The sequence below is a fragment of the Ursus arctos genome, unplaced genomic scaffold (genome assembly GCF_023065955.2).
Source record: "Ursus arctos isolate Adak ecotype North America unplaced genomic scaffold, UrsArc2.0 scaffold_30, whole genome shotgun sequence".
NCBI classification, from domain to species: Eukaryota; Metazoa; Chordata; class Mammalia; order Carnivora; family Ursidae; genus Ursus; species Ursus arctos.
This window is the reverse complement of record NW_026622986.1, coordinates 26,683,822-26,696,192: the sequence shown is the minus strand read 5'-3', so window position 1 is coordinate 26,696,192 and position 12,371 is coordinate 26,683,822. Positions and strand designations below refer to the sequence as shown.

General features: G+C 49.9%; 1 protein-coding gene across 17 annotated transcripts in view; it reads left to right on the top strand.

Moving 5' to 3' along the window:
- CELF2 (CUGBP Elav-like family member 2) overlaps window positions 1-12,371 on the top strand; it is a 556,236-nt gene that overhangs the window by 470,240 nt on the left and 73,625 nt on the right. For all 17 annotated transcript variants that reach the window (XM_044392047.3, XM_057304588.1, XM_026478623.4 and 14 more), the window contains one exon: window positions 7,335-7,383. In XM_044392047.3, coding sequence (XP_044247982.2) covers window positions 7,335-7,383 — 49 coding nt within the window. The remainder of the gene's footprint in view (window positions 1-7,334; window positions 7,384-12,371) is intronic.

Sequence of the window (12,371 nt, the reverse complement as noted above, 5' to 3'; positions counted from 1 at the left end):
CCTCCCCCCCACCCCACCCCCGTTTGTGCTCTCTCTCTCTCTCTCTCGCTCTGAAAATAAATAAAATCTTTAAAAGGAAATCTCGCAAGAATGGCCTGAATTCCCTGCTTCACTTACCAGGTGTAGCTACGGGCCGCTTGTGGCTGAGGCAGCTCACGATCTGGGTCTCCGATTTCTTGCAGAGGCGCCGTGCTGTTAAAGGTACCTTTGCAAGTTGACTGTGCTCAAGTTCGTAGTAAGGCTGAGTCACGTTCCGGAAGCCACCTTTGTCTCTCTCCGCCGTCCCTGACGCGCAGCCTGGTGCAGCCTGACCGAACATGCCGCAGTGAACCTACCTGGAGAGCCGGGCCAGCCGCCGTGGCTCCGGGGTGCCTTACCCTAGCGGAAGGCCCCTGACAGGACAGGCTTTCATCTGCGGGCTCGGCACGCCTCCAGTGGGAGGCAAATCTTTTGAAACTTCTTTCTGCCGCTTATACAACCTTTTTTGAGAAAACTGCAGACAGTACAGGCGCTTTGGGTATCCTCGGTGTCCTGCACAGAGGCGGGAGGCGGCCTGCGGGAGCTGGATTTGCACCAGCACGGAGGGGAAGAAACGTCCCCGTTTGTCTTGAAGGCCTGGAGTCCTGTCATTTTCTCACGGGGTGCGTGGCTCTTGTGTGAAGTCATGTCTTTCCCGCCCCCCCTTCCTCCCTTTAAATATTTTATGGGCAGTGAGCTTATAACATGTACCATCACGGCTGTTCCCTCAGGGGTCAAGACAGGTTTAATAATGAGATGCAGAAGAGTGACTCTGTAAAACCCACTTCAGGTTAAAAAATGGCATGTTTTATTGAATCTCGTGTTAAAGGTGGTTGACTCATCAGTCGGTGATGGCTGGGGTTGAACAAGTTTCAACACGAGTTCTCCTCGGTGCGAGCAACCAGCCGTGTCTCCTTCCCCCAGGCCGTCCAGCTCCCAGACTCGGCCGGTGTTAACACTGGCTGTCGAAACTCGGAAGCCCCCCCCCCCACGCATCACAGGTCCAGGGCAGAGAGGTTGGGAGGAATCACGCCAGACTTCAGATATAATGGGGACTCGAGAGAGCGCGGCTCGTGAATGCTGGTGCTCCGTGGCCCAGCCCGTCTCTGTCCCTGTGACATGACAGGACCCGTGATGCGGGCCGTGACAGTTGTTGCCAGGGTTCTGCACAGCTCCCTGTACGTGCGGTGACCGCCGCGGACTCAGCCTGATGGCTTTGCTCCAACGTTACGTCCTCCTGTTCGTTTTCACGAGCCGCAGCTGGGCACTTCTGTGACAAATCAGAGGTCAACACAGGAGCGAGGGGCGTCTGGTCCTGTCAAGAGATCTGCCGTTCTGAAGACCAGGGGTTGGAAAGCCCAGTCTGGGGCCCTGCGTGTTTATGGGGGGACAAGGGGAGGGAGAGCCAAGTGCTGCTCACTCGTTAGGAGCTGGGAGAAAGGGGGAGGCTGTATACTGGAAGGCTGGCATGCCCCAACGCCGACCGACAGCTTCCCACGAGGGTGCCTGTGTCAGGGGAGGGCAGCCTGCGTGTCATTGATGCCATGCTCAGATCTGGTGCAAGGTTCAGCCCTTAACCTCAAGAACCCCCAACTCACTGGAAGCCTGATCAGGTCCCCAGGAAATGGACCTCAGTGAACTGTAGTAACTGTCCGCTTCTCTGGGAGTTTCCACCTTCTGTACCTGGGACGGAACACTTACTACGCAGACGTAACCGAAATTAAACAACTGCTTTCTAAGGAACAGGCTTGGCTCCAGTCGTCCCCCACTCCCCCACCAGGACGGAAGGAGCTCTTAAAATTTCCCCTTTTGTTAGAGTTCATCTGTATTTAAACAAACAGGGCTAGAGACCAAGAAGTTGATCAGTACCTTAATGTGTAACTTGAGGCAAAATGTTGTTCTACAATAAAATGAAAAATTCATGTGCAAAGAAATCTTCAAGGAAATCGATTTAGAAGGCTTTCTTCATAGAAATGCAACCTTGATGAAATACGTTAAGTCAAATTTACTGCCATGAACAGGATCCGTTTCCAAAACGATTGACCTTGGCATTTCCCCAGGACAAGCACTCTGCCAACAGGGAGTCCTGTTGTCTTGCTTTGCTCCAAGGACGGCTGACTTGAACACGAGTAATAGACTCGCTACTCCTGTGTCATCATGCCTCGGGAAACCCGCCCTGTGCAGGTCACAGGCTGGTGTGTGTGAAATTCCTAGACTCCTCCAACCGCATGGACGGATCATGAGCGTACAGACCCATGGAGATTTTTTGGGACACCGCCCGCCCACACCGTGTGCCCACAGAGATGCAGATTCAACTTCATTAGTGTGTGTCTCTTAGGAGACTCCTTGCAAAACTTCTCGAAGATTGTCCTCCCCCAGGGAATCACCCTCAGCCCTGAGTCTGAGATTGCCTTAGGGCTGGTGAGGTATCAGGGGATGGCAAGCATGACTGCCAAATTCCCTGGCCCTTCTCTGGCCTGCTGCCATCAGCTGGGACCTCCAGGTGCAGAACACGGGCTCTGGGCCCCATCCCATCCCCCTCAGGCAACGGGGGCAGCCAGTTTCCCCCATCACAACAGGCATATAGTCTAGAGAAGCAGCAGTTTGGACACCCCGCGTCTCATCTTTCGTTCTTGAGGTTGTGGTGAGGGGGTGAGAGTGGGGTTGCTGGCCACCAGTCCGGTTCCAAGTTTTAATTCAAGCTTGAGTAGACTTGCAGTGTTTTCATCTCACTTGAAATTCTCCACTCCCTGAGCACATCCCTTACTGTTAGCCTTGTACTTTGGGTGTTTCGTATTCAGTGCATGACCTTCTTTCGTGACTTCTGTTGCTTCCTCTCTCAGTCAGAAGGTCGTCTCATCATTTTCTTGTAGCAGCATGGCTGGTTTTCTGTTATTCTGTTCCTTGGAGTGTGTTCTCTACTCTGGAACGTCCTTCCCTCAGGTCCTGGTGAGCGTTAGGATTCCTTCAGGATTGAACCCAAACCCTGCTCTGGCTCAGACACCCTCTCTGGCTTGCTGTCCCTTAGCTGCGTCCGGCATCTCGGGGTCCCCACACCGTGCGTCTCAGCGTGCGCACGCCACGGAAGTGTGCGCACTGCCATGGTATGACAAGCTCCATCAGGACCAGACTCTTCCATCTGTGTATTTGTGGCATCTCACTAACAGGGCATCTGGTAAACGAAGAAAGAAGTGAACGAATGCATACTGCCAGTCCGACTGCGTCAAATCTTTGAAACCATTTCCTGCTGTAGGAAAGGAATCCCTTTGTTACACCTTGAAACTTTCCACTGGAATGCCTGCGCCACTCGACAAATCTCCAAAACTTCTTTGGAATCATGAAATTTTGAGAAAGTGAAACAACATTATGAGAACAACTCCTCCAAACCATTTTTTTTTTTGTCTTCCTTGACGTTTACATCCATAGATTTGTAACTCAAATGCACTGTTCGTGATAATGAGCCGTTCTTAATACCGTACTGATTGAACACATCTCTCCAAGAAGGTCACAGTGCTTTACACACACGATCTCAGTAGTCTTCAGAACATACCCGACAGAGGGCGGCCGCACATTCAGAAGTTACCGTGCTCAGACAATCCAGCTTGTGAAGTTGACTGTCTGTCTCTTGGGGCCAGGGCAAGACCAGAGCAGAGTTTAAGATTGCAGTGTCAATGGCCACATTCCAGAGCCTTCGGGGTAGTCTCAGGTCAGAAACAGAGCTGAGTCTCTCAGCAGCTGCAGGAAAACCAAAAGTCAAGTCTTAGAGTGATACTGGTCATAAAGCGCATAGATGAAGTGTTCGGGGAGGTCAGAGGAGGGGAGGTGACTTCCGCCTGGTGGGGTATAATGGTGCCTGCAGTGAGTGGGGCCTGCAGTCCTTCATTGCAGGCTCGTATGTCCAACTCACACGTTGGGCATTTAGTAGAGAAGCAGTGTGATCGGGGGGTAATCAACCCTGGGTGAAACGAAGAGAGCTTAGACTTTTGATCCCAACTCTGTCGTTAGTCAGCTTTGTGTGTCCTTAGTGAAGTCACTGTTCCCTTCAGACGTAGAAATGAAGAGCATTGGGTTGAATGCTGCCCGGGCCTTTTACGGCTTTAGAGAAGAATGATTTCTGTTCTTGCAGAAGCTCCCAGAGCTGCTGCCCCAGACCTCCATGCGTGTCGGAGGCCCGTCTGAATGCCCGTAGCACTGTGTCTGGGCCCCTTTTCTGATGTTGGCCACCCTTTCTTCTATGTGTGCACATCAGCTGCCGTGATGGATGGAAAGCTCGCCAAGGGCAGAAGTCCTCTTCATTCGTTTTGTGTCCCGTGCATAGTGTAGATACACTCACCTCCTCTCTCCTTGCCCTAAGCTGTGACTCATCTGAGTCTTTGCGGCACGTTGACCTGTATGTCTTTGCTGTCTGGCGAAGAAAGATGCCACCTCCTCATCCTCTGCCCCGGACTCCACTGAGCTTTTTATATTCCCCTCCCCCATCTTGGCAGTGAATCTACTTGAGATGGTCGTGTACCTTCCTCCTAGCTCCTGCTGCCGTCCTCCTTCTTACTCCCCAGCTCCGTACAATTTGGTATTCTGGCCTCATGACCCCACAGAAACTGCTTTTGATCAGTTCCCGGAAGAAGAGTGTGTTGTCACATCCAAAAGGATCCTTGGGCATTTTCATCGTAGCAGCTAGCAGTGCATGCTCTGACCACCACCTTGTTCTGAAAACCTTCCCAGAGGCCCCTATGGGAGCAGTGGTTCCTGCGCCATCCCTCTTCAATTCCTCTGTCTTGACGTTCTCTATGGTTCTCTTGATATTCCTTGGCTCTTGGCTGTTTTCACTCTACGTTCCCTCCCATCCCCATGGCTCCTGCTGCCGCCACCCAGAACCATCACCACAGCCTGAGATGCATACCCCCAACTTCTCTCAGCCCCAGTCACTTTGAGTGTGACGTGTCCAGACCTGCACTAACCAGCCTCCCCCCAAAACTACTTTCCCATGTTTCCCTTCTTTGGTCCATGCTCCCGTGATGATTCTCTCTCCACATCATCCCCACAGTCAGCCAGTTGCCTCTGAGGTTTAGACCTTCATCAGTTTCACATGGATGTTTGCATAAGCCTCTTAGCTGTCCTCCCCCACCCCAACACCTCTCTTCTGTAATCTATCCACCACATCATAGCCAGAAAGGACTTTTCTGGAATTCAGATTTGATCTTGTAGCCCTTGCTACTTGAATCTTCTATGTCTGACTTGACTTTGAGGCACGATTTCAGTTCCTTAGTACGCAGGATCGTCTGAGACCCAGGTACCAACTCCCTTTCCATCTCCTTCTTGCGCCCTTCCCCACACACTTACTGGCCTCCTTGCCAGGAGGAAGTATGCTTTTTCTCACCACTGTGCCTTGCACAGGATATTCTCTTGGTTTCAGATGCCATTTCCCCCTCCTCTGCCAGCAAGTCCACCTTGGCCTTTAAGACTCGAATCACATATCCCCTTTGCTAAGAAGCCTTCAGTTTCCTCCCCAGGCAGAATGGAATGCCTGCTCCCTTGAGCTCCTGCACCCCCTTGTTCTGCTGTCTAGCGTAGCACTTCCCATGTTGCTCTAGGGGCTATTGACCCGTCAGTCTCCCCTCATACACACTGAGCACCCGAAGGGCCTGAATTTCTTCACTGGGCCTTGTTCTCCAGTTCCTAGCCTAGAGCCCAAGACACAGTGGGTGCTTCACCCATCTTTGCTGAATGGATGGATAAAGGCATGCTAGAAGGATAGCCACTCAGGGTCTCAGCCATCTTTCCCAAACATTAGCTGTAGGATAGAGCCCACCTTACCCAGCCCAAACCAGGCCTTTCCACATTTTACTTCTGTCTGCTTTTTAGGGATAAATTCCAGTCTTTTCTGAAAAGATTGGTCTACTTACTGACCCCTGAACATTCCATTCTCATTCTAGTCTCTTCTCCACAAATTGAATATGTTAATAGAGTGGGAATCCGAGGAGACCCCACATGTCAAGGCCTATGTTCTATGCATAAGAGCATCTTGCCTTTTAGAATAAATGAAGCAGCCCTGAATTATTTAGCCTCTCGTCCCCTGATAGTACTCCCTCTTTCCCATTCCCCTTGTGTTTTGAAGACCCTGCCAGGCATTAGCTACACATGGCCCTGACTGCCTGATGATAATTTCCCATCATTTAAGTGCCAGAGCCAAATACCATTCCCCTTTCCTTTAAATTAGATAAAACCCAGAGCTGGGGCTTGCAAGTGATGGAAGTCCACTGGGGGAATTAAAGGTTCAGAGAGAATGGGACCCATTATAATAAAAGCATTTGCACGGCCAGTGACTCCATCTACACTGTGGCTCTGAGGTTCCTTGGGGTGTGATGAAATATGAAGCGAGAGGACCTTTGAAAGTGGTTGGAGGAATTTATTTTAATTGGAAATGGCGGTAGCATTCTGCGCATGGAGTCAACTCTGGATCACGCACAGTGGTGAAACGGGCATTGCGTAAAGACCCACAGAGCACCCAGGGACACCGCGATTCAGGACCTTGGTGCCGCTTTGTCTCAGGTTCCTCCTGCTCCTGCACACCTACCGAGAGAACCTGATGAGAAGATCCCGGCCTCCCGACCCCTCCTCCCCTCTCCCCTCCCTCCTCCGTTCCTTTAGTAGCTCTGCATTTCCTATGTCATACTTTGTATTTGAGAAAAATTACATAATAGTGCCTAAATCACTCAACTGCTAGACCTTCAAATTACTCAAAACTGTGAGATCTAAGAAAAATCCCTGCAGCAGAGAGCATGGCCAAAAGAAAAACAAAGACTGTCTGCATTTAAATGTGTAATATACTACAGAATCACAGCTCATTTTTCTCAGCATGTCCTGTGCCCTGTTCACGGCACCCCCTTTATATGCCTCTGCTCATTTCATTCCTGCCGTGCACGTGTTACCTCCGTTGCTCAGATAAGGAAACTGAGGCTCGGAGAAGTTAGGACGCTTGACCAAGATCGCGTGGTGGCGATGATGAATGGCAGAGCCAGAATTGCCTCGAACATATGGACACAAACTATACCGAGTGTCAGAACCAGGTTTCAAACTCCGGTCAGACTGCAGAGCCCAGGCCTGTGTCGCAGAGCCCAGTGACTCCAAAGGGTTCTGTTCCGGAACGTTACCGCAGGCTTGCGTTTTCATGGGGTGACTTTGGACAGGGAGAGATCCTGTTGTTATGGACATGTCCTTATAACAGTATGAGGACTCAAGTTTAATAGTGTGGTGTTTCTGAGACTGTTCATACAGTTGTTCAATCTGCCTTTACTCTCTCACTTTTGTATTTTTAGATGCATCATCCCATTCAGATGAAACCTGCAGATAGTGAAAAGTCAAACGGTAGGTGGTGACCAACTGTCTCATGTGATACTGTCTGTTGCTTTCAATGAAGAAGTCAGATGGGGGAGGGAGGAGCCGGCCCCATGTGCTTCTGCTCGGGGAGAAGAGGGGGAGCTGCTCCCGGGAATTTGCCCCGCACTTGGCTCAGCTGGAGAAACGCAGAATTCGCTCTCCTGCCTCGTACACCTCTGATGTAAAGACCTGTGAAGATGTTGCAAGAAATGGTTTTCCGTGTCCCCCTGTCTGGGGCTTGCTCTGGGTGGTGACTTTGTGGCCTTTGCCTCTTCTTGATCCCCTCCCACAGAGCAAGCAACTGAGGACACCTGATGGGGAGGAAGGACCTCAGGGTGTGCAGAGATGAGTAGGATAAGGGTTCGCCCACCAAGAATCCTGCTATCTTTTCTCCTCCTTTGGTGTGTTCCTCTGTGGCACGCTTCCCTAAGTTGTATCCATGCATTTGCATCCGAATTCATTCAGAATTCAGCAGGCTGATGACACAAACGGACGCTCGGTACTAAAATATGCATGGGACGAGGTCTGTGGAATCATTGAGATTTACCTCTCCAAGACTCAGGAGGGCCGATAGCCACGTTTCTCTCTCCTAACTCTTTCTGCTTCCGTTTACACCCGCCTTCTGTCCCCGTTTTCTTCTTTGAATTCACTGAAATGTATGTTAAAGGAATCTTCTACCTGCTTAGACCTGGGCGCGTCTCTGTCCCCCAAGACTGACATAATCAGCACTGTTTGCTTCCACAGACAGGTCTGCACCTCATTAATTAGTAATCAGGGCAGAAGCCGCGCACTCGGAGATCTGCATATCTGCAAATGGAAATTATGATTGGGGTCTCAGTCTCTCCGCAAGGTATTTTTTGCTAATTGTAGTGCATCCCATTTTCTGGCTTCTTCACAGACTAGGAAGTTTTAAAGAAAATTCCAAGTCATATCCTGGTGCCACCAGCACCCAGTTGGGTCTGTCAGGGAGTAGATTTGGGCGCTCACCCCCCCATCTTCTCCACCACCACACCCCTATCTGGGTCTGCTCCCTCCTTTCCGTACTACGTAGCACAAACCCAGCATCCAGCGTTACAGGGTCCAAAACCTCGCCCTGCTTTCCTGCAGGACCCCGGTCAGGTGACTTTGCCCCTTTATTCAGCAGTTACCCTGTGATGACTGACTTACTGTTGCTAGGGGCGGCCAGATCCTGACCCCAAGGAACATACCGACGTTGAGTCTACTGATCCCACGGTCACATATAACAATCGACCTTGGATCTCCTCATTCGTGAACTACTTCCACAGACTAGGTTTTTTTGTTTTTGTTTTTTTTTTTAGACTCATGTAAGATACAATAGTGCTTTGTGAACGATAGAGCACAAGTGCTATAAAATGTGGGTTATTGTTACCTCCTGGATTTTTCTCTGGCCTCAGAGGGCTCTGCACTGGGAGTGTCTGGAGGCAGAAGGCCAGGGGCCCAGGCTCACTCCTGAGCCTTTTTGCTCCAGAGCTGTGTATTTGAGGGATGAACCCTGTCTGTGAAGGTCATCTGGGAGCTCCTGGCCCCTAAGAGTTCCCTGTCCTTTGGACTCTTAATTCTCTAGCCTGTGTCAGGACAAGGGCCATGAGGGAGGCTTTGTCTTATTTCTGAACCTTAGGTCACTGTTACAAAAGCAGAATGAATTAGAGAACTCCCCTGGGGTGTTTGACCTGAAATACCCAAGCAGTTGGACCATGAAAGGGTTTCTTCTTTTGCATTTGCTGCTGTGTGGACACAACGCCTGACTTAGAGAATCCGTTGTATAGGCTAGCCGCCTGGAGGTCTCAACTGGTTAGTCACCCTTGCTTCCAGTGTCAGCTCTGCACACCGAGGGTGAGGTTTGCTCTGGGTCTAGAACCGCAGCAACAGAGTAGGACTGCCCTCAGCCAACCGTTGTGCACGATCTCAGAAGCCAAGCAGGGTTAGACACTGTTTTACTAAGGTGGGAAGATGCCTGAAAATGCCGTTGTTCCGGAAGCCATCAGGGTAGCCATAAAAGCTATTTGGAGGAGCCCAGACTTGACCGCTGACCCTGCACATGTTAGCTGTGTCCTTGGGCGGGTTCTGTAACCTCACCTAGCCCCCATACCTCCGGCTGTGAGAGGGGGCAACTCTGGTCCACGGTCTGAATTCTTTTTGTAACAGTCCACCTTACAGGGTGGTTCTAGGGGGACATAAGCTAACATCTACAAAGAACCTAGCACAGTACCTGGCACTTAGTAAATATTCACTCGGCGAGTTATTGGCGCCCTCGTGGCTAGGTGAGGCAGCTGTTTTAATGCACTCTGAGCAGCCAAGGCTGCCTTTCACACCCAGGCATAGCTCTGTGCACACGAAGGAAAAACCACCTCCACACACCTCCTCGTTGGGCCAGTTCTTCCTTTGCTTTGTAGATCGACCTTCACTTTCTGAGTTTCCAGGAAAAGAAAAAAGTCAAAAAGTTTAAGTGGACTGAAAGCTCCTTTTAAAGCATTCTTCTTCATGGAGGTGCAAAGTCTATGCCTCACCTCGCAGAGACTGAACAGGCTTCAGGGTTCTCCTTGGACCTGGCTGAGGAATCAGGAGCGATGTATCATTTTTGAAAGCAGGTGATAAATGGCGCCAGTCCTTTCTGATTTCACATGGCAATGTTGACAGGTAAGCAGAGTTTCCAGTGCTCATAGAGCACAAAGATTTCTTCGGCTCAGATGCTCTCAGTAGCTCCTGGAGTTGTGAGGGAGAGATAACGAGCTCTAATTGCACCTTTATTGAGTTTGCTGACATTTATGGATAGCACAAAGGACTCCTCACGGTGAGACAGTTCCCATCTTCATTATCAGTATGTTCGGCTCTCAGAAACTTTGTATTTGCTGAGCAAGAAAAGGCTGCTAATCACTGATTAATTAGTGATGGACAAATGAATTCCAGAAAGCAATCACTCTTTGAAGCCTTCGTCCACCTAGAGATTCTGACAAAGGGAACCGCCGTGGTGAGCCCTGACACGCTAGGCTGCTCTTGGATCTGCCCTGCCCTTCAGTAGTTTCCTGCACGGGCTTTCTAGATCTCCAGGCCTCCTAGAGCCTGCCCTCTTAACTGGCTCTGATTTAAGCTGCAGCCTCTAGCACATTTCTGCAAACTCACAGCATTTTACTTCTGCCCTGGTGCTTCTAACTGTACCAGGTGTTCAAAAAAAAAAAAAAAATCCCACTCTGGATCAGCAAGAAAACACTGGGGTCTTTAGGAAGAACCCACTGAGTAAATACCCAGGTTTCGCAGAATCCAGTTGTCTTACCATTCTTTCACTGCATACACTTGAGTGACGGCAGGGAAGAGGCTTGAGGACGTGCGGATGCCGGATCGCAGCATGCCCGAGCACAGACACAGTTGCTGTCTTTCATTCTGTATTCCATGGGAGGGCCTCTTTTCCAGCTTTGTTTGCTATGCAGAAAAAGGTACCAGCTGTGCAAGATTGAAAAGTAAATGCAGTTGCCGGATCTGAAGTTTGTCTAGAGTGAGTGATAAGAAAAGAATAGAGGTTGCCTTTGGTCCTGTGCTTGGGGTCTCAGCGACCAGCCGGTGTTCACTTTTAGGTCATGCTCCTGGTTGAGAGGGTTGGGGTTTTTTATTGTTTTGTTTTGTTTTACTCTGTAGACAGAGCATAAATTCATCCTGCTTTAACCCTCCAACCTCACGACTTGGCGGGGTTGCTTACAGCCTCACATCCAGAAATGCCAAGTAAGCCCTTTCTCTCTTCTCAAGGCCTCCAGAACCCCTGGTATCCGTGCATCGAGGTCAGAGCTCGCAGGGTCAAGATGACGGAACGTGGTCAGGGAGGTTGCAGGCCTGCAGGGCTCCAGTAAAGCCGGGATTCACGGGCATCCCCATCCGGTCACTTTCACATGCACTGGAAGAGGAAGAAATAATTTTGAAATTCAAAGTGGAGAGACTCACGGATTTGGAAGCCGTAATTAAATGCCATATGTTAGCACTAACACATTGAAAAGTTGTTAATTAATTCAGGCCGCCCTGAATCCAGGTGTGACTTTGACAGATTGTACACCAGGGTGTTCGCACAGACTTACAATTAGGGATTTTTCAAAAATGAAGTTTCTATTCCCTGAACTTAAAAAGTCCCCACTTAAAACTTAAAATATTAACCCTTTCTCCTACCACAGGAGGAGAACTTGAAATGGTCGCTGGTTAGCGGACCAGATAGCTTCCGGTCCCGTTGAAATGAGTGATGGCCGTCCCCCCACCTGCACAGCACTTTGTGTAAAAAGTATCACCCATCACTCATTCATCAGTTATCCTGAAAGAAAGTAGACTTTTTCCTTGCAGGGCAGGGACTTCTTCTTTCCTTTTTTTTTTTTAATTCCCATGAAGCACTTCACAGAGTACTATAAACTCAGTAGGTTTGTTTAAGCAATCTGCCTTCCCGTGGATTGAAAACCTAAGTGAGCTGTCTGCCTGTGGACACAGAGGACAACCCCCCCCCCCAAGAAATGCATCAAAAATTGATGAAAAGTTCAGTGAATGCAGGATAATTATGTTTATTTAAAATGCTGACAAAGCTGTTTAGGGATCCTCAGACTGGGAATCCCAGGAATACGTTTTACAAATATATTTTTACTGGGAACACTCGAGGGGGAAGAAGGCGGGGAGTGAGTAGTTCTCCCCATTTGCCCTCAAAGCACGCACGGCCCCAGCTGTCAGGACCACAGAGGGACTAGGGCCAGCGAAGCATTGCCGACATCCAGCTTCCCTGACGGGGCGCACGCATGGGAGGACATCAGCATTGCGGAGAGCGTCTGGATGGTGTCGGTTTCCGTTATATTTCCTTAGCTGCTACTTAGTACTGAAAAAGAGCGCTCTCTTCCATCCCCCTGCCCGGGTTTAGCCGGCAGGATGCCTCAGAAGAAGCTAGGCTTTGTTGACAGGTGGGTTCCAGTTCTTACTGTGCATCTTAGGAAAAAGTC